This window comes from Cyprinodon variegatus, unplaced genomic scaffold (genome assembly GCF_000732505.1).
Source record: "Cyprinodon variegatus isolate N-32 unplaced genomic scaffold, C_variegatus-1.0 Scaffold70, whole genome shotgun sequence".
In the NCBI taxonomy this organism is placed as follows: Eukaryota; Metazoa; Chordata; class Actinopteri; order Cyprinodontiformes; family Cyprinodontidae; genus Cyprinodon; species Cyprinodon variegatus.
The window spans coordinates 242393-266001 of record NW_015150523.1 but is presented as its reverse complement, the minus strand read 5'-3'; the positions used below and the strand labels follow the sequence as shown (position 1 = coordinate 266001).

Genomic DNA, 23609 nt, shown 5'->3' with positions numbered 1-23609 from the left:
AGTCACCTAATTCCGTCATTTTCCACCAATGTGTCACTTGTCCTCTCAAACAACTCACATCTTTGTCAGGGAAGCTGAGTGCTCCCACATCTCTTCCTTCATAGTGCCCATCTACATTAAAATCCAAAATTCTGAGATTAAAGTCAGAATTATGAGATTAAGTCAGTATTTACTCTTCCGTAAGTACATTTCCATCATTTGATAAAAGCTTAAAAAATGGTTTGCCATGAAAACACATGAAGAAAAAGATGTTTACTGACCTGTTTGTCCATGGTGAGCAGCAGCAAACAAGGCGGAAGTTTGGTTGTGATTGAGGTGGAAGTCTGGGTCAAGAAGATTGGGCATATTTTCCAGAGTAGGAGTAGAGGTGATGTTCATGGATGAGGTGGTAGAAGTGATACTTATGGTGGTTTCGTTCGAGTCTGGTTGGGTAAGCAGCATTGACAATAAAGTGGCATTTCCCTGGGAAGCAGCTTGGAGGAGCAGGAGGTGCCTACTGTCCAGGGCAGCAGGCCCACTGCTACTTAGAGAGGAGACTACGGAGGGACACCAGCCTGCAGGGTGGAAGGAGGAGGAGGAGCAGCATAGGTTAAACTACAACGAGGAGGAACAGACATGAGACTAGAAGTGCTGAGCAGGGGATGGCAAGGTTTTGAGGAGGTGCAAAGGAAACAGGAAAACATCCAATTATCACCAAAATACTACTCAAACTCTTTTGTAAAATGAAGTAAACAACTCAGGCAAAAACACTTGCAGCAGATGCATCATTCTAAAATGTGGATAGGCAATCTATAAACTGTTAAAATACAATGATTTAATACTGACAAAAATACAGCTTAGAAAAATGCAGAGAAGAGTGACTAAAATGTGAAAAATAGCATTTCATGCACATGCAGCTGCATGTCCAGGTTTGATCGTTGGATCAGTCCTAAATGTAAAACACCAGTAAAAGAGAGGATAAAGGACAGAAACAAGTAGTAATCCTGGATCTGAACGAATACCAATGCAAAGAGGGTTTGTCTCAACCCTTACATCAACTTTAGAAAAATTTTGAAATCTCTTGTAGTTGTGCTTTTCAAAACTGTTAAGTGAAAATTAACAGTGTATTAATGTGCATTTCCCTCAACATATTTGCAGAGTCAAAATATTATATTATTTTTGTGATTATCATAACATATGTGGTGAAACACCAGTAGAGCTGATAAAACATCTTAAGTCTCACAGAAAGTATTTTGCTTGAATAAATCTAATAAACGCAGTGATAAGAAATAAAGGACAAGGCAAAAAACAAACACAAAAAAATTAGAAAATATCGCTAAATAACAAGATTTTTCAAACGGCGCATGTGTTAAATTGGCAGCAAAGTTGCTAGCATGAGGAAAGCTGATCTCCAAAGCAGATGCAATTCGTAATGCATGTGTGGAGGTTCCTCCAGCTCTTTCAGTGTCAGTGTTTTGATTAGTGATGTGATGAGATGAGCAGAGGCTTCGAGATGTGTGTCGAGTAATGGAGGGGGCGTTTCCCCGAAGCGCGTGTCGAGGTGTGATTTATTTAGGGGAGGGGCAAAATTGATGACGTCAGAAGCCTCTCTGCCGTGATACTATGTGACCGCTTCAGGAAGTGGTTCAGTCGGCTCGAGAACTTCGACAGGCATTTAAACAGCCTCACTGGGGAGTTTATAGGAGTTGCTGTCAGTTGGATAGAGTTTGGATATATTCTTAGAATAGATTGGTTGTTTTTCCAACCAATCTACTTGGTTTAAACTAAAACCAAAAACTGTGGAAAAACTATTATGTTTGAAGAATGATTAACACCTTTCATTTCGTTCACTATTGCCCGATTTTCACCAACAATTTCACTGTCTGCTATGGCTTATTTCACTAAAATGGCTGAAAAACAGTGTATCTTAAATGATTGCTCTCTTCTAAGACACTTTACACACACAAAAACTTACAAAAGGTTTTACTATACACGCCACCCATTAACCATTTCAAAGGAATTTAAATGGGAAAAACAAACAAAACAATTGCATAAAATCACAGATTATATTACTAACTGTAGTTCTGCCCTCCACCAGTAGGTGGGGACATTTTCACTTGAAGCATCTCACATCACAAATTTTAATGTTTCTTTCACAGAGCATAACTATTTTAGGATTTTTGCTCATATGGGTGCACACATTAGTAAACACACTATTAACAGTATATGAAGATTACTAACTGTTTTCTTCTGCTGAGGTTGAAAGAACTAGCTGGGGGGGCAAATATGTTGTAACACCAGGAAGTGGTGGAATCCAACAAGCAGATGAAACTTGGGGACTCGAGGCTGGAGAAGCTGTCAAACACTCAAAACGCCACTGTTTTAAAATGTATTTTTGTGTTTGAATGTCTTAGTTTAATATTTTTATTGCAGTTAGTATTTGTAGGTTTGAGTGTTGTCTAGCTAATTAGCTTTTACAAAATCTTCTTGAGGCGCAGAGGTCTGTTTGGATTGGAAAACTCCTCGTTATGTGGCAGACAAATTCTTTTTGCCCGTTTTTAAGGACGGATCCGGTGTATCCTACCTAGCCTTGGATATCCTGTGATTCATTGCGAGTCCAAGCAAGTAGGCTGCTCTGTCATCAGAGGAAAAAGGTACTTGGCGCCAAACAGTGGTGAATATTGGAATTGCAGTTTAATATAATGCAAGTATGTGAATAATTTGGTCTGAAATTAATGAAAATAGTTGTTTTGAATGGTTATTGACCAGATATGAGGTGGGTAATGTTTGGTTTATTGAAATGTTTTTATCCGTTACTGTGTAAATATGTATGGCTGATATGTAATGACAAATTCTAATAAACTAGTATATGTTGGGGGGACTACAAATCCGATACGATGCAGCTGTTGAAGCTCCTCGAAAATGTTAACGCCCAAAACAGCAGTGAGAAGTTCGGTGTTAATTCTTTTCCTGCTTTCTTTGTCATCTTTCATGGTTGCTAGGCGACAGAGCATATGGCGGTAAAAGCCGACGAAGGCTGGACCTGTTTGAGTCCACAGCCAAAACTCTTTCGGTTTCCTTGTTTTCACGGACCTTGAAGGATCCAGTCCAGATAGACCGGGTCCTTGAAGGATGCAGCCTTTAAAATCAAAAACGCCCTATGTGTTTAAATCCCCCTGTGTTCATTGTATAGGACAGTACTGGTATGTTATCCTTAGTTAGATTTGTCTTAGTTCATATCTTCTTTTGGGGCCATTTTTTTCCCTCTGAATTTAGTCTTTAGCTGTTAGTACCGTGGAAAATAAATAGATTACATTTTTTCTACACCTCTGTCCTTTGCCTGACTGCTTGGTCCCTGGCAGCATGTTTTAACTAAATGGAGAAGATCATGCAAACTTCTTTATGTCTGCACCTTCATTACAGGTTTTATCTTTTAATCAAAGTTGTACGTCCACAGAATATCTAGAGTCATGGAGAAAGAAAGTACTAGTCTTATGAAAAAAAAAATCATATGGTGTATAAATAGTCATTTTAAAAGTCATGTGCAAACTCAAAAATTTCTCTGGTCATGTGGTCAGGAAGAATTTTGGGTGTAAGATTACATCTGACTTTAAAACATGCTTGAAAAGATGTTTCGGTTTAGTTTCTGGTTTTATACATTTCTTTTAAGGTGCCAAAATTACATCATTATATGGAACCGACACAATTTCTGCTCCTAGGAATATTTGACAGATCCACGTGGAAAAACATGGTGAGTGAGCAGCAGCTCCTGCTGTTGACGGTTCGCAAATGTAAACATCCAGACAATATTTTCTTCCCCAAGGATACTCAAAATGATAAATAAAATAAAACTGAACATTTAATTTTCAATAGATGTACCAGCAAAGAGTAACAACAAATCTGTACGATTGCATGAACAGAACATCCTTTTTAATTTAAAGTCAAAACCTGCTTTTTTTTAAATCCTATGATCCTAAGCATTTCTATTAATTTTAGTTAGAAAACCGTGACTAATTTGCTTCCTAAGAAAACTTGTATTAAGTGTTTCATATCAATATAAACTCCATTTAACTCTCTTTATCCTTAACTTGTTTTGCATGCTCCTCTGTCCTCCGATGTTCATTCATCACCGCTTGAGGTGAAAATTCAGTGGCATTAGTTTTTAGAGAGCTGCTTTTAAACTACAACTATTTATTTGTAAAAAAAGAAATGCTAAAAACAAACCATAACTTTTTTATTTATTTTTTTACTTCACAGTTAAGAAATTCCTTTGTGTGGCTCTATCATTTAAAATCCTTATAAAATATATCAAAGCTTGCAGTTGTATCCTCAGAAGTTTTTAACATTTTAAAGCCTAAGAGCAGTTTTCCAATCAAGTCAACCACAGTAAATACAAACGGTATCTAACTGAATACTCCTAAATTCAAGAATTAATAATATTTTGCAGTTATTAATTGACAATGTTTCTTAGAGACATTTTAAACACGCTGAAGAGTATTAATAAGAGAAAATAAGAGCTACTGAAGCTGGAATATGGAGCAAGCAGTGAGGGAAAAATTACCTAATATGTTTAAAAATCCAGATTTAATATAGGAACAATATGCTAGTTTTGTGAGCTGAGGCCAGAAATAAGCCCAGGTTTATATCTTTTGAGGTCCTTTTAGGGAATGTGTTGGATATCCTTATTATTAGTTCTGGTCAAACAAGCACCTGGGATTAGTTAACTAATCGTAGAGTTAAGATTTGAGCTAAAAACTCCAAAACTATATATTTAAAAACAGGACATGTTGCAATACTTTATAATGCTCAACTTTTGAAGTAGTTTTAGGATATTTCCGATTAGTAGGAGGAATCCATAATTAGTTGTAACAATAGATTTCCGAAATATTTATGATGTAAATACTAAATAGTAAAATTACTACAGATTTAATAAAATACTGTCATACTGATATCACCATGTTGTTTACACTCTCAAACTTGGATAATGTTAGCCTTTATGGTCCTAACCGCATTATTAACCCAGCATGCATTGCACAGGTGAAAAATCTTTTTACCTCTATTGATGAAAAACAATATATTTATTATCATCCATTAATATTTTTAAGTAATTATGGATTTTCTATGTGTCAATTTTTTTTTTTAAAGTTTCTCTGAACTTTCAACATATTTTTGCCAACCAGTCGTGGATCTCTGAAAGGCTTTTGTTATCATGTCTGGCAGATTTGAAGCCATGCAAACAGGTAGAATGAAGGCAAAATAAATATCACTTCATTTGGGTTTAAAGTAAAACTGATAGAAACATTTGCAAGAAAAAAAATAATGTTTTGTCTGAAATAAAAAAAAAATCCAAAACAAAAAACAAGGCAGCCAAACAATGAAAAGGTTAGTGATTGACATTAATGGAAGACGGGGAGTAAAATGAGGAACGATAATGGCGTGCTGCGAGAAATGGCAGAAAGGGGGAAGGAGAAAGCAGCCTCTGGCATCAGCTTCAGAGAGGACAGGGGTTACTTCTAGAAAGGCCAAACCAATCAGAATACAAGGAGCACCGAGGGTCTCTGGTTTGCCTCAGCTCAACGTTAGATTCAGTTTGCCCTAAAGTTCTCCCCATGCTGTCAGTGTCTGATACCGACAAAGCCGAGGTCGCAGCATGTGATAAGAGAGCTGCCCAGAGACAAGGGCTTATTAGAGGAAGAAAGATGAGTGAAGGGAGAGTGCAGTGAGCAATGTTGGAGCCTTACGGTCAGAGGCGAACTGAATCGGCCGGTGACGTACTCTGCTTTGATCACTACGCTACCCTGGACTACAGAATGAACTTTCAAGGACTGTAGAGGGAAATACAAAGGAAGCAGAAAGAACTGGAGGGAGACAGAAGTTGTATGAGCCCCCTTTACCTGATGCTGTTGCCAGGGGGCTGCCTGCTGAGGCACGGGGACTACAGGAAGATGAAGCACTAATGGAGGAGGATGAGGAGGGAGGGTGTATGGAGGAGGAGCTACTGACAGCAGTGGCAGGACTGATGTCTTGCTGCGACTCTGCACATGCTGTTGCTGCCTGCCGCTGAGGCCCCCGGCCGGGCCCAGGCGAGCGGGGGCGAGCACCCACCTGAGAGGCAGTCAGGGCTGGGACCAGGTCCAGGGCAGGTTTTGGCGGCAGCTGGGGGGTGGCTGGCTTTAGACCAGCCCCAGGGGAGCGGCTGCTCTCCCCCACCACCTTGATAGATGGATGGGGGGGTGAGGGGGTCTGGGAGAGCCCTGGTTTTTTAGGAGGTATAGGAGGAGGGTTTCCCCGGTCGATCCTGGTCACGGTGGGCGACTTGAGGCCAATGGGATGGCTCAGGCGGCTTGGAAAAGGTCCCCCCTCTGAGGCCGAGTGGGACAGGCCTGGACGGAGGGACCCGGAACCTCCTGCGGGAGGGCTGGTGAAGCGTGACAGGACCTGCGTCACGGTGTGACGTGCCTGCTGCTTGGCTGCAAAGTTGTCACGGTTGGTTGGGGAAAGGTCGCGGGCTGGAGGACTCTGAGACGCCGTTCCGTTTTGGTCCTGTTCCTGGAACTTGTAGCGGGCTGCCTGAACACGGGGACTGACCCCGGTGGGTAGTCCATGAGGAACTTGGCCTTCTGAGCCATTCTCTGTCTGTGCCAACCCTCCTGAACTGCTGTGGACAATCCCCCTTCCAGTGGTCTTTGGCAAGCTGAGGCCCACATAGTTGGCCGGAGTTGGTTTGGCAGGTATAGTGAGGGGAGTCTTCTTAGGACCCTCAACTTCAGGAGGGGGAACATCTGTTTGGCAAGATGCTGTTTGACAGCTAATGGGCTCTGTTGCTATGGATACAGAGATCATATCTTTAGGTGTTGGGGGGGTACTGGTGGCAGCAGCAGGTTCCTCTCCAGCAGCAGCAGCTGCACCATCTTTCCCATCACCCCTTTCAGTTCTAAGCTGCTCCACCTGCTGCCGCAAGCCCTGACTCTCGGCCTCCTCTCGGCCCAGCCTGGCACGCAGCTGCTCGCGCTCAGTGTCAAACTCTGACAGCTGCTTTTCCATCTTAGCCTCCATCTGCTGACTTCGCTGGCGCTCAACGCTCAGTTCCTCCTGGAGCCGGCCAGAGGTGCGGCTCTCCTCATCTAGGCGAGCTTGGAGCTCGTCGAAGCGCTGCGACTCCTCAACCACCCGAGTGGCGAGCTGCTTGCATTCACGCACCAGCATCATAACGATGTGCTTGTTCTTCTCACGTTCGTCTTTCAGCTGTGCTGTTAGTTTACGGTGATCCTGCTCCAGGCTTTGCAGCTGAAGCTTTTCCATCTCCAGCTGAAATAAAAACATAAAGTCAGTAAATGATAGTGATGAATGTAGGTTGAAGAAAACATGTCTATTGTTAAAACACAAGCTTATACGTTTTAGCCACTAGGGGTGCTAGACCTGTAACGTCGTGGGTCAGCCTTTCTGAGTGCAATACCTGGGTCAAAATTTGCAAAGTGTTGCTTTAAATAACTGAAAATTAAACCTAGTATAACATCTGTTAGACATTTTTAAACTGAATCTGCTTTTCAGACACATTTGCATCCCTACCAGTGTCCTACATAAACACATTGGATTATTTTCTTTGCAAACTCTTTACCACGCGTCATGTTTTAAATAAATGGGGTTAATATCAGGCGTCTGCAGAAATACATAACATATAGAGAACAAATAATCATTATTATTGCCATTATTTAAGATGTTTAAAGGAGAACTACAAAAATTCCAGGCACTACATGTGCTTATGGCTGACTTCTATCTCTGGACCATTGCTATTCTTAGCTCAGTCTTGGCTTCACAGAGGGTATCAGGATTTACCAGGAGGATCTCCACCTGATTGTGATGCCTCCTTTACTTTAACAAGTCCCAAACAATCCAGCTGGTGTTCACTTTCTCCCTAAAAGTAGACCCCCTTAAACCCCTGATAACCGATTCATATCTCTGATTTAGATGTAATGTGTAATCTATAAAATATCTCTATCTTTATGGATTACATCTCACCGTCCTAAAAGCAAAGCAAGCATTTGTTCCTGAGGTAGATTTGCTACAACTAGCTGCTGACTGGATGAGAATAAATACTGTCACAGAGAACATTTAGGCGTGGTTTTGAGTTTAATGCCATACTAAAACCAGACAGAACATGTAACAGACTTTTCAGATGTATAAAATCATTGTGGTTATCCAGCAGGTATGTTTAAAAATGTCAGGTAGTCAGTCATAAGTTAAGATGTGCCAGGCCCACTCTACCATCTGGCGTTTTAATCTAAATCAGTTCTGGGTAGTTTTCAAAGAAAGTTTTGTATTACTGAGGTGGTTTATAAAACACATTTTGCTGAATCCCCTTCCTAGATTTTATTGCTGATAGCTTCCATAGCAAAATATAGTAATGGCAATGACATAAAGGTATGTGGTTTTATATATAAAACTCAGGAAAGAAAATGGACTGCGAAAAAAAAACAAAAAAAAAAAACTGAGTTAAAACAAAACATTTATTTTCTGTTTAGTGTTTATTAACAATTCAAATGAAATTGATAAAATAAAATAAATACTCATTGTCTAGTTCAATTTCTTTTTTTTTTTTTTACATTTCTTACATTCTCTTAAGTTTATTGATAGTTCCAAATATTGATGTATCTTAAGAATGCTAAGCTACCAAATATACCAGGTGGAGAACCAGTCCTTTCCAGACTCCTAATCCTTCTTCTCTGTGTAAAATTTAGACTTAAGGTATTTTATTTTCAGAAAATATAACCATGATTTTTTTTTTTTTTTTATAAATTCTATTGGTTTGCAGGTGCATGTCTGCTTCTGTCTCCTTGAACCCCAGTCTGCCTCTGCAGATGGCCGCTCACACTGAGGCTGGTTCTGCTGGAGGTTTCTTTCTGTTAAAGTGGAAGTTTTCCTCTCCACTGTCGCTACAAGCATGCGTAGTGTGAGGGATTGCCTTCGATTTAATGAGTCCTCGCAATCAGCTGGTTTTCCTTAGATAGAAAACTTTGAACTGATCTGACTGTATGATCTGGTTGAATTGTCTCTGTAAAGTGCCTTGAGATGACATGTTTTGTGAATTGGCACTATATAAATAAACTGAATTGAAAATTGTAGTTAAAACGCTGTTTTCTACAGGTCTGTCTTCTAGCTTAAAGCATGTTAATGCACAGCATATGGTGGCCTAAATTTATCTTGCTTGGGATAGTATGGATAATTCAGCAGCTTTCCCACAGGCCAACAGCCAGAGGGAAAAAGGGTTTGGGAATATAAAAATATTCCCCACTCTACCAAGCTACCAGAGGAATCCTCTTATAAGGCTAAACCAGGGTGTTTCAGCACCTTTCCTTGGTTGCTTTTATTGAGAATAAAGAAGCTTTATTGTCATGAAGACACCAAGGTAAAAAGACAAGTATAGAACAGAGACAGAATGAACACACCTATTAAAAAAAAAAAAAAACACCCTGTGAGGGATTTACCCCCTCCCTAAGAGGTGCTGTTTTTCATGTTCTTTGTATACTCTGGGTTATTTGGGTGAATGTATTGTTTTGGGAGGTGGTTTGATTTGTTTTAATCATCTTTCTCATCTCTTTGAGGTCACCTGGTCCTGTGTTGCCGTGGAAGCGCGCCCATGAGCNGAAATGTAATGTATGAAACTGAAAAGAAAAGATAAAAGCTACCGAGTGCTCGACAACTGCAGACTCCAGCCTCCTTCCTCCGTGGTCGCAAACTAACACACCCATAAAAATATCAAACACAATCAGAAGAAAAACACTATATATCCAAATATTACAGGGAGATAGACAGGGAGATTTCATTTCCATTTCATTTGGTAAAAAATTCACTCATAACATGTTTCAAACCGCAATAAAGATCTTAAAAGTACGATGTATTTGAGTATTTTATTTTTTACAATACAGCTTGGAATTATGGGTAACCCAGAACATAGATAAGCGTATATAGGAATTTCCTTGCAATTAGTTTTTGGAACTTGGGATGTCTGTAACATTTAGTGGTGCACTGTCACCAATGGTTCCATTCAAGGTGCGCAGTCACTATTTTTCCGGGTGTGATGCGTGATCATTTACTACTGAGAATTATATCTTCTTGGCCGATTTATGGAACTGTCGCAGTATCCTGAACCTTTATCAGATGTTGTACTTAATATGGGGCCCACCCAGATAATGTTGCTTACGGGCCTGTTGTTGTGTCATCACGCCATTGCATTGAATGCAACGTAAGGACGTCAACACATTGCACCAGCCACATCTGATCTAATGAGCTGAAACAACTCTGTTTACATTTGTCGCAATGTCAATGACAATGTTGCAGTGCTGGTAAGAGGGATTTCTAACTTACTACACCCTACCTCCCTTACATATTGCTTTCCACTGGTTACTTTCCTGATTTCCGTTGCACAGGTGACATCATCAAAGCTAAAACAGTGTGGTGGTGTCATCAGATACGCAGCGGTGGGGGGACGGAGGTTGTGCAGCTTGCCAGCTAGGGCTTTTTTTGCCAAAATGTTTGAAAAACCTGCTTCAATGTGGTATTTTCAGTGGGAAAGAGGGTTTAGACACAGAATGCTTTTAATCATGGAATATGGAGAGACCAATTGGTTTCATAAATTTGGCTGCTAGTGAGACAGATCTCAAGGGCTAGCTTTGCATTAACAATTAACACTAGGTGGTATATAGGCTGATCATTATTTTAACAAAGCTGAGTCCTCTAACAAGTTTAAGTAGTCTGCACTCAACCGCCAGACATTTGAAATCGATGGAGCAGAAGGCTCTGATTGTTTACATAGCTGTGTACCATGAGTAATGAATGTCCAGTGCTAAACCTTCAACTTTTATCTTCCCTGCAGCTGCAGTTTTGTCTGAGCACCCCTCCACCTCTACCGTAGTATTGGGAAATTTGCCTTACAACCAGGTCTTAGCTTGCCATGTCTCCTCCACTTCTCAGACCATAGAAGAGATGCTCAAGTCTGTGAACCGATGCAGCCCGTAAAGTCTGCCACTTTTTTCAATTTAAATATTTTGGAAGAGCACTATTTGTGATTGCTGGGCTATAAATTTTGGGACATGCGGTCACAGCCTTACAGATAGCTGAGAAAGACCCCAAACAAAAAAAAAACAAAAAAAAAAAGAACAATAACTCTGAATTTTTCTGTCCTTGCTTTTATCGGTATGATGACATTACTATGAAATACTGTGATGAGAATTTGAGCCCATAGGCCCGTTTCCCAGACTCCATACAACATACTTCAAGTCAAATATTCAACTCTAAATTGATCTAGGCTAAAGGTGGAAACTATGAGTTTTCAGCTTGTTATGTTATTCAACTCTGGGTAGGTCCCAATCGGAGTTAAACACATGCATATCAAGTATGAAAAGCCATTATTAGTTGAGCCCCGATACGATTCTTAGATTACACTAATAATAGGAGCTATATCGCAGTTAGCATCCATGTCATGAAAATAAAGTAACAAACAGCGTGTCAGAGCAACATAACCTGTTTGTTAATACTAGTTTTACATCTCTGCACTTTGGAAGTTGTGTTATAAATATATATATTTTTTTTAATTAAGTAAATTAAATAGTTCCTCTGTGATATGTTTAATAAGTAAGAAAAAAGTTGTTTATTTAAATAATATTTTACACAGCTGGCCTGATAAATAGTATTACAAATAGTATTTTTTAAATATTGTCAAAATATTAAGCCGAAGTTGTTGAAAGATCCTCTGGATACAACAAAAAAGTATTTTTTAAAGTAAAATAGCCCCTTATCAACTAATTGTTAATTGATAGATATGATCAATCAACCTAGATTAATTCAATAATCGATAACCTGCATCCCTACTTCCAGATATCTGGACATCAACTAGTGAATAGGAATGTGAAATAATCTGTAGGACCTTTTAGAAAGAAACTTTCCTTTATTAAATCAATTCTCCCACCGTTTTGGATTTTTTATTTTTTAATGCTTAACTGGATTTTTTTGTTAAAATAAATAGCAAACTAAAGTATTTGTGCTGTGACCACATTGTGACTGGCAAACTGTTGGCTGTATTCAAGATTGATATCAAGCCCTGCTTTCTTATTTAATTCAGCGCAAAAAATAAAATACCCACTATTAAACATCGACCCTTTAAAACACAATGAGATATTGATGTAACATTTGATACATGATTTAAAACACACAATGGGGGCATGTTTTAACGGGTTGTTTTTAAAGCTTCATAGCTGAAAATGAAACAGGCTGAAGTATTATACATCCATTACAGATTTTTAAAAGCATAATTTTGGGAGATTTTTACAAAACATCCAAGTAAAATCTTGTCTTGTCCCTCATACTGAAATATTTTGATTGATTCAACTCAGATGATAAATGATTCATTTCACTCCTAGCTATGAGGTTCAACTAGTATAGTATAACAATGTTAATAAACAAGTTGTTCTTTTTAAAAAAAAAGTTTAAATCTCTTGTTAAATTCTGGTGTTTAACGTCTATTAAAATAATAAACATCAGAAAATGTGCCTGAGTGACCCGACAGTGAGAGTAAGAGCATGAACAAAAGAGGGAGATCAGGAAAATGGGGCAAAGTCTTAGCTGACATCTGGCTGCCCAGTTAATCAGAGCTGCCTACTGTAATCCTGCACAATTGCTCAGGAGAACAGAATGAGTTGCAAATAAAGCTTGTAGGACACAATCTGGAACAATGTTCAAGCATTTGCTTTATGTACTCCTACAGACAGGCATTTATACAGTCCAGTCTTCCTCTGGCAGACACTTAGAATTGAGGAATTTCATATTTTCTTGCCATGGACTGCTTTCCTCCACCTCCGTTGATGTCCAAGCCTACATTTCCTCTTCCCAGTCAAATGGCAGCAGATAAAGCTAAGTTAGATTTAAAAAACACACCTTGTAAAAAGCATAAATCTTTTCCTAGGCAGCTGTAGCAGACTGATAACTTGTTAAAGTAAGAATTAAAGAGAAGAAGCCAGTTAGAAACCAGTCAAATGTGATAACATGAGTTTTGTGGCACCGTCAACCAGTTTTTTAAAAACTTTTATTTATGCATTTGTTTAAGCATCAGTTCCCCAGTTTCCAACATGTCTTAAAAAAAGATAGATCTTTTTTGGCTGTTATATACACAAGAGAGTTGATAGCAGTATGATGGATAGCACTGTGTTTCAGTTTGGAACCAATGCTCATCTTGTTGAAGTCCCAAACTTGAATGTTATTCACTGATAAAGCACTTCTTACCCTCTTCTGGCGGCTTTCGGCAGCAGCCAGCTGGGCTGACATACGTTCCTGCATTTTCCTACAGTGGGCCATGACAGCTTCCAGGACGGAGATAGGGCTGGACCCCAACGGCCGCCGTTCTTTGTCCCCACCAGGGGCTCTGCACTCAAAGTCTCTCTGAAGTGCCAGGAAGGGGTCGGTCAGGGTATAGTGGCCATATCGGTCTTGGAGAAACACCTCTTTTCTCTGAGCCTGAAAAAAAGAAAGAGGATAGAGCTGTTCTTTAGTACACAACAACAGTGTATGGGAAAGATTATGCTATTCACTCTTTTTAATGACAGTATGTTAGAGCAACATACGCTTTCTTTGAATGATGGTTTTACATCTTTGTTCAATGGAAATAAGATGTGGGAGCCATTTATAGTCATTGGGGGTTTAGTTATGTTTGTTGGTTTGGGTGGTGTTCTGTTTAGATTGAGGCACTGACCTATTTTGCTCTACCACTGGTGGTGGAGTGGAGGAGAAAATGATAACGGTGAGACGGCAGAAAGGGTTTGGGTGACGGGAGGTCATACGGTTTTTACCGTTTTCTTTGGCACACAATAGCCTGCGTCATTAAGATCTGTCATATACACACTCTCCATAATTACCTGTGCATCGTACAGACTTGCCACTCCAACAGTTTGTTCATCTACAAACTGACCTCAATATATGGGAATGCCCATAACTCATCTCCTGGTTTGGACATCATCTTGTAGGTGCGTTAATACCAGGATTCCCCGCACCCAGAAGCGATTAAAAGGTGATTGATAGTTGCTACAGATTAGTTTCACATTTTTAATAACCTTTTTTGGATTCAGTAACCTAATAGGTTCCTGTTTTTTTTTTATATCTTATATGTAGGTAAAAATATGTGTAAGTGAACTTTATCTTGGTCTTTTTAAACTATAATTGTATTGCAAAACATTCTTTGCTCTTCATGCTATGAAAAAAAACCTCTGGATACAAGAAAAGACCAGGGTGTTTAAGGAAATGGCCTTTAATCAATTACTCATTATTCTGTTGATAAGATCAAAAGAAACCTAGATTAATTCATTAAATGATAGCTTTTATCCTTATCCCATACTTTTATTACTAATTTCAGAGTGTAAAATGTTAGAAAAGTCTTGACCCAGAGTCTAGAATAAATCCAAGAGATCACTTTAGGTCCTAAATTCCTCCTCACCATCAAAATCCACCTCAGGATTCAGCTCCTTTCCCACCATCCTTTCCCATCTCAAACAGCGTGCTGTGGCGTCTACACCAGCCAGCACTTGTCCATGATTGCTGGGAGCCCATTTGCCCTCCTGACCCCACAGGCACTCTGCACTACACAGAGTACATCCGCTCTCAGATTACAGAAATGCATGGAGGCCTGTGGTAACATAACAACCAGGGTCCTGAGGTAGCTAACTCCATTTAACAGAGGCCTAGCTAAATTACTAAGCAGGGTTAGTGAAAATGTGTGCAAACAATGACAGTTACGATAAAAAATTCATCATTTACGTTCCGCTGAGGGATATAGAGAGTACATGTAGACTCATGGAAGATGGGAGTAATTATCATTTTAAGAGTTGATTTTGAAGCTAGAGATGCATTAGCTTTCTGAATCTTGCAGCTTAGATTTTGACAAAAACAGTTTATTTGAACACCCAGAAATCCTAGACAAACAACTGCTTGTCGGTTACCATTGAGAGAATACAGAGGAAGCTACCTGATTTAGTATATAATAGAGGGGGTAAGAGCATCCCTGCCATGAGCTTTATCAGGAAAAAGGAAATCCTCACTATTTCTAGAAGAAAGAACACACATCAGAGGAAGACTATTCAACATGAGGTGTGAAGAATTATCTGTGATTAACAAGACAAGTTGAACCCAAACATTAGAGCTGCACACTGACAGTCGGTGTATCTGAATAATTTGGCTTCTACTGACCTTATAACGACTCCCACTTTACCCTCTAATAAAAATAAAACATGTTCATAAAGGAAATCCAACATGGTTGGAGTGAAGCAGCTGCACGGAGACTAAACCCTTTACCATAAATGGCCTCAAGGGGCTTAATGACTCGGTAGTTAGACTGCAGAAACAGTCAAGCATCAGGAGTAAGTAACCGTGCTGGATGACGTAAATACCTCGATCAACAAAATACCTTCATAAATGTAGTAGTTTTCTGAATGGAGCTGTTTTTCAACAGTCTAACCCCAACGTTTTTAATGATGTATGAGAAAGAAGAGAAAAGGTTTTTAAGCTAGACGAAAACAAAATGAGGCGTTGATGATGGAAGGAAAAGAGCGACACAAGACGCCTTGCCAAACAAGGAGATCTAGCTTTTAGAGTGGAATATCAACTCATAAACAATCCTATAAACACACAGTGTGAAGATTACCAGAGAAAGCTGCAGCGAAATGGCGTGGGCCAGAATATATAAACACAACTCTGAGGATCTGTTAAAGAGTCTGGAGGAATGGAGGACAGAGAAAAACCGGTGCTGGGCTGGAATCTTAAAGAAACACTTAAAAATAAAAAAGATAAATTGATCATAATGAGCTTCTTTTGCCAGAACTTGTCAAGTAAAAGACAAATAGTCCCAGAAAACAATTAGTTTAGAGAAAATGTATTATAATAAACAATCATGGTTTGGTTTGTAGAACTTCATCATTTTAAGTCAAAGGTTCTCAACCTTTGCTTTTGTCATCTACTGCTTCATGAACTTGGAAGACTTTATAACACTTCAGCAGCAAAAGCAATATATCATAAAAGTATTCACACCCTTTCAATTTTTTATTTTGGGTAACAAGGGTAACAGCTTTAGAAGTTTTTAGTAACCAGTTACATATTTTATTAAAATAAAAAAGCGATAATCTTAGTATATTTTCATTCATTGACGTTTTGACTGTAAGAAAATAGTTTATTTGATCCTCACAACAATGCAAAAAAGAAATAATAAATTAAAAAGTACCTGCCACTATCATGATCTGCCCTGATTGCTGACCTTAATTACTTTTTCCAATTCAATTCAGTTCATTTATGTAGCGCCAATTCACAACACATGTCATCCAGGCTTGGACTGGTAATCTGTGATACTTTGGCTGGCCACATTTGCCCAGTGGGCAAGTCCTAATTTCGGCGTGCCAAGGCCTCCTTAAATCATACCGGCCCCAACACTTACAGTCTGGCTGAAGCACCTACCTGTGACAGTAAATAACTCAAGGTGCTCAAGAAGTAATAGTAGATGAAAAAATGCCAGGGCTGAAAATCGTTCCTATTCCGAGCCTGATGTCATCCCAATGCAATTTACAGAGACAATTCTACCATATCATACAGTCAGATTGATTCAAAGTTTTCTATCTAAGAAAAACTAGTTGATTGCATCGACTCATTAACTCGAAGGCAATCCCTCACACCAAACATGCAACAGTGGAGAGAAAAAACTCCCTTTTAACAGGAAGAAACCTCCAGCAGAACAAGGCTTGCTGAGGCCGACTGGGGTTCAAGGAGACAGAATTAGAGATACAAAAAGAGGCAGCGATACCGCTTCTTTCCCCCACCACTCTCTAATTATCATTCATCTTATCGACCTGCTCCTTCAGCTTCATATACGGTTCATTCCAGCTATCGGGGCCAGATCATTGTTTGACGTCACTTTGTTCTGTTTCGTTACTTTGAGTTAGTCCAAGGTACATGTCCTCATTCCAGTGAGGAGACTATTCACCATAGTGTTGCGCCGATGCCAATTTTTGGCCCCGATACCAATACCCGATACCTGAGTGTGCAGTATTGGCTGATACCGACACCATACCGATACCATCTGTTTGAAAATGATGTGTGATGTGTGTATATGAAGAACAGCATACTACTCGGATGTAAAATAATTGCCATCATGGCTTTGTCAAGCTGCTGCCTAACTTTATGAAGCAGGAAAAAGACTAATTCAATCCAGTAGAACTTTGTATTGCCTACCTGGAATGGGTGACAATAGTTGGCTTTCAAAATGGTATCGGTGCCCTATTTGTTGGTACTCGCTGATACCCATACCATCATTTAAGTGATGGATGGGGACCCCGTCCAATACTGCTATTGGTATCGGTGCAACACTAATTCACGAGCCAGTGTCTTCAGGCGAGTTTATTCACTAGCCAGTGGTGAAAGCATTTCAGTGTTTCCTGTGCGGATTGGAACCCCTGACCAGGCTGCAGACTCCTGGATTCCAGAACTGTTCCTTCCTGCTCACTGAGGTTGCTTCGTTGGGGACAATCTCTTTCACTTGAGGAGTTCTGAATAGAGATTTCCTCTTAAACTGAAAATGTTGACATTTTTGCTACAGCTGTGGTCTACTTTCTGCAAATCAATGTATGGTTACATTTAGTTTTTTTTATGAGGATTTAATACCAAGAAGAGTGTTTAATTGATTGTTCAATTAATATTGTTCAAATTTATTTTGAGCTCTAAATATATATATATATATATATTTGCTTTATTTTTAAGACAAGAAAGGTCCCAAAACATAATTTTAAAGATTCCACCTTGCTCCTGGAACCGACCTCGACTCCATGTGTGATGTAAACAGGTAAATTAGACTTTTTGACAGGAAACTGTTAATGGAGTAAATTCAAACAGCAAAAGGTCAATATTGGAAAGTTTCTGCTAAATAAGTATATCCCTTCACAGTGAAGCTGGAATACAAATTCAGTGAAACACTAAATTCTGAATGTTTGTTTACTTACCAGGTTAGAGGGAGAGTTGGAGGCATTATGCCTGTAACTTCAGAGTATTTACAAATGCAGCAGTGAGACATCATTATTATTAGCATCAACCTTTACAAGCACGCCGAACATGATAGGTGAGAGGGTTCACAAAACCCAGACGCATGGGGAGAGGCTGTCACAGTAAACGGATAGGCCAATGGCAGGAGAAGAGGGGAGAAAAGAAACATAGTTTATCGGTGCAGACAAAAGCTGAACCGTTTGGAAAGGTAATGAAGCAACGTTTTGCTACTTGTCTAATTTGGTTTCATCTGCATTCACTTAATATGTGGAAGACTTCACATTAGTGAGAAAAACTGCCGTTTTAATGCTGCTGCAGCCATGGTTCCATCGAACACATCATGGCTTGCAGTCACTCTGCTAGAGCCATTGATAGGACCAGAAGGATATGATTGGACAGCTTTGATGAGAGATCATTAAAAACCAGCAGAAGCTTTGGGCAGCAGAGATTTGGGCAGTGGGTGGATAGGAAGAGGAGCAGTGGACAATTAAATCAGGAATAAAAGGAACGGATGTCCGGAAAATAAAAGAGGTAAAATTACATTTTGACAACACAGAAAGTGAAGGAGATGGATGGATCCAAAAATAGACAGAGAGCGAGGATGAAACAGAGATGACTGGGAGGTAGAACAAACAGCGTTCGCACAGAGCCACAGGCTCTCACAGTTATGCAACATGTTGATGGTTCAAAGTGTCACAAATGAAGAACAGCCTCATCTTTCAGTGCACTAAAAAGTTCTCCAATAGTCGTTAAAGAATCCCTAATGTCTGCAGACACAAACTGACCAGGAATAACATGGAGCCATCTCTTCCGAGATGTTTCTGGTTGGGAGGAAGGGGCGGCGGTGGAGGGTTACGGCAGGCGGTGGGTCATGGAGGCGTGCCTTGCCTCCCCCAGGCATCAGGCTGGCAACAGTGAGAAACCAGGCCACAGTTATATAAGCAGCCCAGCAGAGGAGAGGACAGGCTGGCAATGATTGGCTCCTGGGTTTTCCCTCTTACTGTAGTGAGATTCCGCTTTAGAGGTCAGCTGAACATTTGGCACACGAGGTTGTGCTTTTAAACAGCAAAAAAAAAAAAAAGCCAGCAGGATCACTTTGGAACAAAGGAAAACAAAAGACAGGTTGTTCTTCATCATACGATAAAGGACCCTTCTGTATCTTCCAGGCAGACCAATGCTGGAACCTAAAACGGCAACAACAAACCGAGAGCTTCTCACAAATGTTTTATGAGCTCAGCTGACGAACCTCTATGAAAGTTTGATTAGACCTCAGATGCTATTTTTTTTCTAGAAAAGATTTTTACGCTTCGATGAGATGGTTTTTCTTTAATGGAGACAATGTAAGCTGAATTATTGTGTTATGGTTAAAAATGTATTAAGGTTTAAGCCTTTCATATCAGGGATATTGACTCCTTTCTAGAATCACCCCACACCCCCAATCACATCACAGAGTGCTCAGGTTATCCTGAGCTCTCTCTATAGTTATGCTGCTATAGGGTTAGGCTGCTGGAGGACAAAGGGACCCCTTTTATCATCGTTATTTCGCCCATCTCTGTTCTTCCATTCTGCAGTGTCTGTTAGTTCAACCCTTAACTATATGTTTTTTCTGCTTTTTCTCATGATAGTAGCTTCATCTGTTCTGTTTCTGTTTGGCCGTGACTCCATCCTGGAGGAGAAGAGTAGCCAGACGACCGCCTTTTCAGTATTTATTCCTGTTTTGCTCCAAGACATAACTATGGGCTCTGCTTTTACTGTGACTAAATCTATGTGCTGTCTTTCATCACTTTTGACATTCAAACTGGCTTAGAGCTTTTCTGCTTAACAGTTTCTTATACATATTCAAATGGAGCTAGTTAAATGTTACTTTTTATAGCGTATGTAGAAGGTTTTTATGGATAAGTGCTTCTTTACCCCTTTATCTGTCAGCTTTTGCATCCTTAAACCTCCAATCAGCCTCAGTAGAGGCAACCCACAATGAGTCTGGTTCTGCTGGAGGTTTCTTCCTGTTAAAAGGGAATTTTCCATTCCACTGTTGCTCTATGCATGCTTGGTGTGAAGGATTGTTGTAGAGTCAATGACAAAATGCAAACTAGTGTCTACTGTCTGTACATGCTCAACATAGTGGAGTGTGAACTGCAAAGTGAATTACTCCTTCCAATCAGCATTTAACCTGTCCGATTGATCTAATAGGATTGTCTTTGTAAAATTTTTAGAGATGAGATGAATTGGCACTTAATAAATAAACTAAATTCAATTTAATTATCAACAGTGAGGTACTTTTGTGATTGAAGGCATAGAGACCATGGGGTTAATGGTAAGGGAAGCCTGTGCTGATCTAAGGTGGCGTTAAGGATATAAATAGTTGCCAGGAGTTGAGTCCACCAGGCAGCATGACCCTTCTGTTAAGAACTCCACATTCTCAAGGTTGGACTGGGGTGTAGTTTTATTTGTAAAAATAAAAGGTAGTTTGTTTGTAACCTCGCATTAAAAAAAGAAACACCTAACTAATTAAAACCTAGACCATACCTAGTGTTAGGTTCAGGGTTGAAACAATTAACAAAATAATTTGATTAACCAATTATCCAAATAATCATCAACTAATCTTCACTCCAACTGTTACCTGGAGTGATCTTACAAAGGCCCTGAAACATTTGCTAAAAGAATACCCTGCTTACAGTAATAACTAAGACAAAAGTCTACTATATAAACTATAAATGCTGGTTAACATAAAATATGTAATCTTTTTTCATTAAAGAATAAATTCTTTCTTTATAAAATAAATAAATACATGTATATCTAAATGGATTTTTGACATCTTGCATCTGCAATTCATATTAAAAATGTCTTTATTCCAAATGTTGGGTTATTTAGAAATATTAACTAAAAATTATTTCTTTTTAGAAGAATCATTTCAATTTAAAGGTCAGCTTTCTAACCAAAATGTTGCTGTAAAGTGCAACACAAAGTTTATTCCCTATAACTTATAAAAAATATGCACCTGCCATATAACATAGACCAAACAAACGTCATAGTTTTTGTTCTGTTTAAGTTTTGTCTTTAAGTTTTCATTCATTTTATTTCCATTTTGTGGTTCTAGTTATATTTGATTGCATTTGAGTTCTTTGGTATTTCTTGTTTGCCCTCTTGTGCCAGTCTCCTTTTCCCTAGGTCCCTTCTAGAGTCCTCTGTCCACACCTGCTCCCAATCTGCTAATTAGCCTGGTCTTTATTTCTGCTCTCCCATATATACTACTCCTGCTCAGTCACTGTTAACTGTTGTCCAAACCTGAAAACAGGGAAACTCTGACTTTTTCAGTTCACAAAGAGAGTTTCTTCAACCTCTGTTTCAGTCACTGTAGTGACATTCTCCCCAGAGCTAACCTGGTTGGTAGCAGGTTTCTTTCAGTTTTCAGTAAATGGAGTGCCCGCTGTTTTTCCCTCTCCTTACATCCAATCACTCTTTTTTATTTCCTGATACAGTCAGACTTTTGTTGTAGTTTTGTGTATAGAAAAAAATAGATATAAATCACTAGGTCCGTTAGATGCGTTAGGTTTTAAAAACAAGCAATACATTTCCGTTTGAGGATCTTATTAAAGAATGATCTGCACTTTTTCACAGAGAATTAAATATTTATAAAGAGAGCATTTTACAACTCAGTTGAAATGATATGAGATGACTTGTTTTTGGTTTGTTTAATATGAGCGAGATGTGGATCATTTTATTTCTATTTAGTTATATTTACAGTACATGAAGAAATACTGTAATTATTTTTTAGATTACACAAATCAATTCATAAATTTCACGGGGGAAAAGGAATTACTTTAGGGTTAGGATTAGGATTCACTCAATGATGACAACCTACTGAGCCTACTTGCACAAACTGAAGCCATTCTATGGGACTGATATCCGCTTATAACGGCCATTTGTCTGCAAGCAGCCACTTTACTGTGTAAATGAAGACTGAATCAACATGAAGGAGGCATGAGAAAATCCACAGGTTCTACATATTCGAACGTTTTTATTTTTCATGCTCAACTGCTGCCAGATTTTACCTAAATAGATACATTGATCTACTACCATTCAAGAACTAATCCTGTACTATTTTCATGAAAACAACCACTATGGCAAGCCGTTTTGATATGTACTAGTTTTACTGAATATGTATTCCTGACATCTGAAAAAAAAATTAGAATAATTTCTTTGTCTAAACATCTAGAATAAACATTCTGGATGTGTAGAAATTAATTTCAGATCTCTATATTCCTAATATTACTGCTCAGCATTTGTATCATTTTAACTATGAAAAATAGTTTTTCAGATATAAATATATTTTCAGTCGAGCTTATAAATGTTAGAACTTAAAATGTGTTCACATTTCTAGATATACGCAGAAAACTTCTTACTAGTATAATTTTGTTATTTTCCGTTACAAAAATCTAATTTAGAAACTATATTATTACAGTTAGGTCTAGGAGTGTGATTTTGATCAGAAATAATCTTATTTTAATGATCTACAAATGAAACAACAGAGAGGAGCATAAAGATACAAAATAATACTTTTATGTGAAGAATTAACAACAAATTGGATACGATCATGCACTGGAACCAAAGTTATTGGATATTTTAACCTTTTTAACAAACAAAGAACTGAAGAGTGAGAGCCAAAATGAATCAGCCTTTACTTTCAGGGCAGCAAACTCTCTCCAGACGTTCAGTGAGGATCTCTGAACGATCCAATAATGACCTTAATGCCTAATGATGATAAATAGAATCCACCTGTGTGTAATCAAGTCTCTATTAATGCACCTGCTCTGTGATAGTCTTAGATGTCTGTTTAAAGCACAAAGGGCCTCATGAAGAACAAGGAACACACCAGGTGGGTCTGACATGCTGTTGAGGAGAAGTTGGAAGGCAGATTTCGATACAAAAGATTCTCCAAGCATTAAACATCCCAAGAAGCATTGTGCAAGTGCTAATAATGAAATGGAAGGAGTATCACACCACTGAGAATCTACAAAGCAACTGTCATCCCTGAGGTGGGAGACTTTCCATAGGAAAACAATCAGCTGTATACTGCAAAAAATCTGGCCTTTATGGAAGAAAGACTTTTCTTAAAAGATATACGTAAAAAGTATTGTTTAAAGTTTGCTACAATCCACCTGTGAGACACAGCAAACATGTGGAAGAAGGTGCTCTGATCAGATGAAACCAAAATCCAACTTTTTTCAATAATGCAAAACGTTATGTTGGGCATAAAAGCAACACAACTCATCACCATACCCACTGTCAAACATGTTGGTGGCAGCATCATGGTTTGGGCCTGCTTTTCTTTAGCAGGGACAGGGAAGATGGTTAAAATGGATGGGAAGATTGATGGAGCCAAATACAGGACCATTGTGCAAGAAAACCTGTTGGAGTCTGCAAATGATCCGAGACTGGGATGGAGACAAAAATCAAAACGTAAAGCAAAATCTACAATGAAGCGTTTATAAAGAAACATATTCAGTTGTTGGGATGACCAGGTCAAAGCCCAGACCTGAATCTAATCAAGGATCTGTGGAAAGAACTAA

At 39.0% G+C, this 23609-nt stretch overlaps 1 protein-coding gene across 1 annotated transcript in view; it reads right to left on the bottom strand.

Moving 5' to 3' along the window:
* Positions 1-23609, bottom strand: part of cttnbp2 (cortactin binding protein 2) — an 85854-nt gene that overhangs the window by 27501 nt on the left and 34744 nt on the right. Inside the window, exons 3-5 of the mRNA XM_015372238.1 lie at positions 13255-13485; positions 5874-7287; positions 261-554 (exon numbers count right to left, since the gene is read on the bottom strand). Of these exons, the coding sequence (XP_015227724.1) occupies positions 261-554; positions 5874-7287; positions 13255-13485 (1939 nt within the window). The remainder of the gene's footprint in view (positions 1-260; positions 555-5873; positions 7288-13254; positions 13486-23609) is intronic.